The 895-nt window shown below is 52.5% G+C and overlaps 1 protein-coding gene across 1 annotated transcript; it reads right to left on the reverse strand.

Annotated features, from left to right (window-relative positions):
- Positions 1 to 243: 243 nt before the first annotated feature.
- LOC103369870 (histone H2B 1/2-like) lies at positions 244 to 677 on the reverse strand. The gene has a single exon (XM_008298711.1). It carries the CDS (start codon positions 662 to 664, stop codon positions 293 to 295), a length of 372 nt encoding a protein of 123 aa, XP_008296933.1. The 5' UTR covers positions 665 to 677; the 3' UTR covers positions 244 to 292.
- Between the last annotated feature and the right edge of the window lie 218 nt (positions 678 to 895).

Consider the following 895-nt stretch of genomic DNA (forward strand, 5'->3'; position numbering starts at 1 on the left):
CAGTTTGCTGCAGGTCCTCCCCTCTCTCCTGTCTCAATTCCACACTGTCTCTCTAATAAAGGCAACAATGCCAGAAAAGTAATCTTTAAAATAGAAAACAGAAACTAGCGGCTAATAGTCCAGACATTACGGTAAACACAGAACTCTGGCTGATTAGCTCCACATTAACGAAACATGACAAACTGAACACATGGAGATCAACAGCAGCAGGTGAGCAGCGGACATGGAGCTCTACAGATGCAGTGTGTGGCTCTGAAAAGAGCCGTTGGTGTGTTGCTGGAGGTCAGCGGGTTTACTTGGAGCTGGTGTACTTGGTGACGGCCTTGGTGCCCTCGGACACGGCGTGCTTGGCCAGCTCTCCGGGCAGCAGCAGCCTGACGGCGGTCTGGATCTCCCTGGACGTGATGGTGGAGCGCTTGTTGTAGTGGGCCAGGCGGGACGCCTCGCCGGCGATGCGCTCGAAGATGTCGCTGACGAACGAGTTCATGATGCCCATGGCCTTGGACGAGATGCCGGTGTCGGGGTGCACCTGCTTCAGCACCTTGTACACGTAGATGGCGTAGCTCTCCTTTCTCTTGTGTCTCCTCTTCTTGCCGCTCTTGGTGGATTTGGACGCGGCCTTCTTGGAGCCCTTCTTGGGCGCACCCTTCCCTGGTTCAGGCATAGTGAGCAATGAATACAACTGACCCGCTGCCGCCTGTACGCTGCCTTTATAGGCGGCTTATGCAAATAGTACTGCGCCGTTGCTCACACACGATTGGTCGATGTGATGTAAGTCGGACTGAGCATGCTCTGTAGTTATGAATGGCTGCGTGATCAGATTTAAATGATCCGTCCACACTGATTAACTGTTTTCTGTACGAGTGTAAAGTGTTCATTTCCTATAAAGCATGTG

Source organism: Stegastes partitus, unplaced genomic scaffold, assembly GCF_000690725.1.
Source record: "Stegastes partitus isolate 25-593 unplaced genomic scaffold, Stegastes_partitus-1.0.2 Scaffold1343, whole genome shotgun sequence".
Lineage (NCBI taxonomy): Eukaryota > Metazoa > Chordata > Actinopteri > Pomacentridae > Stegastes > Stegastes partitus.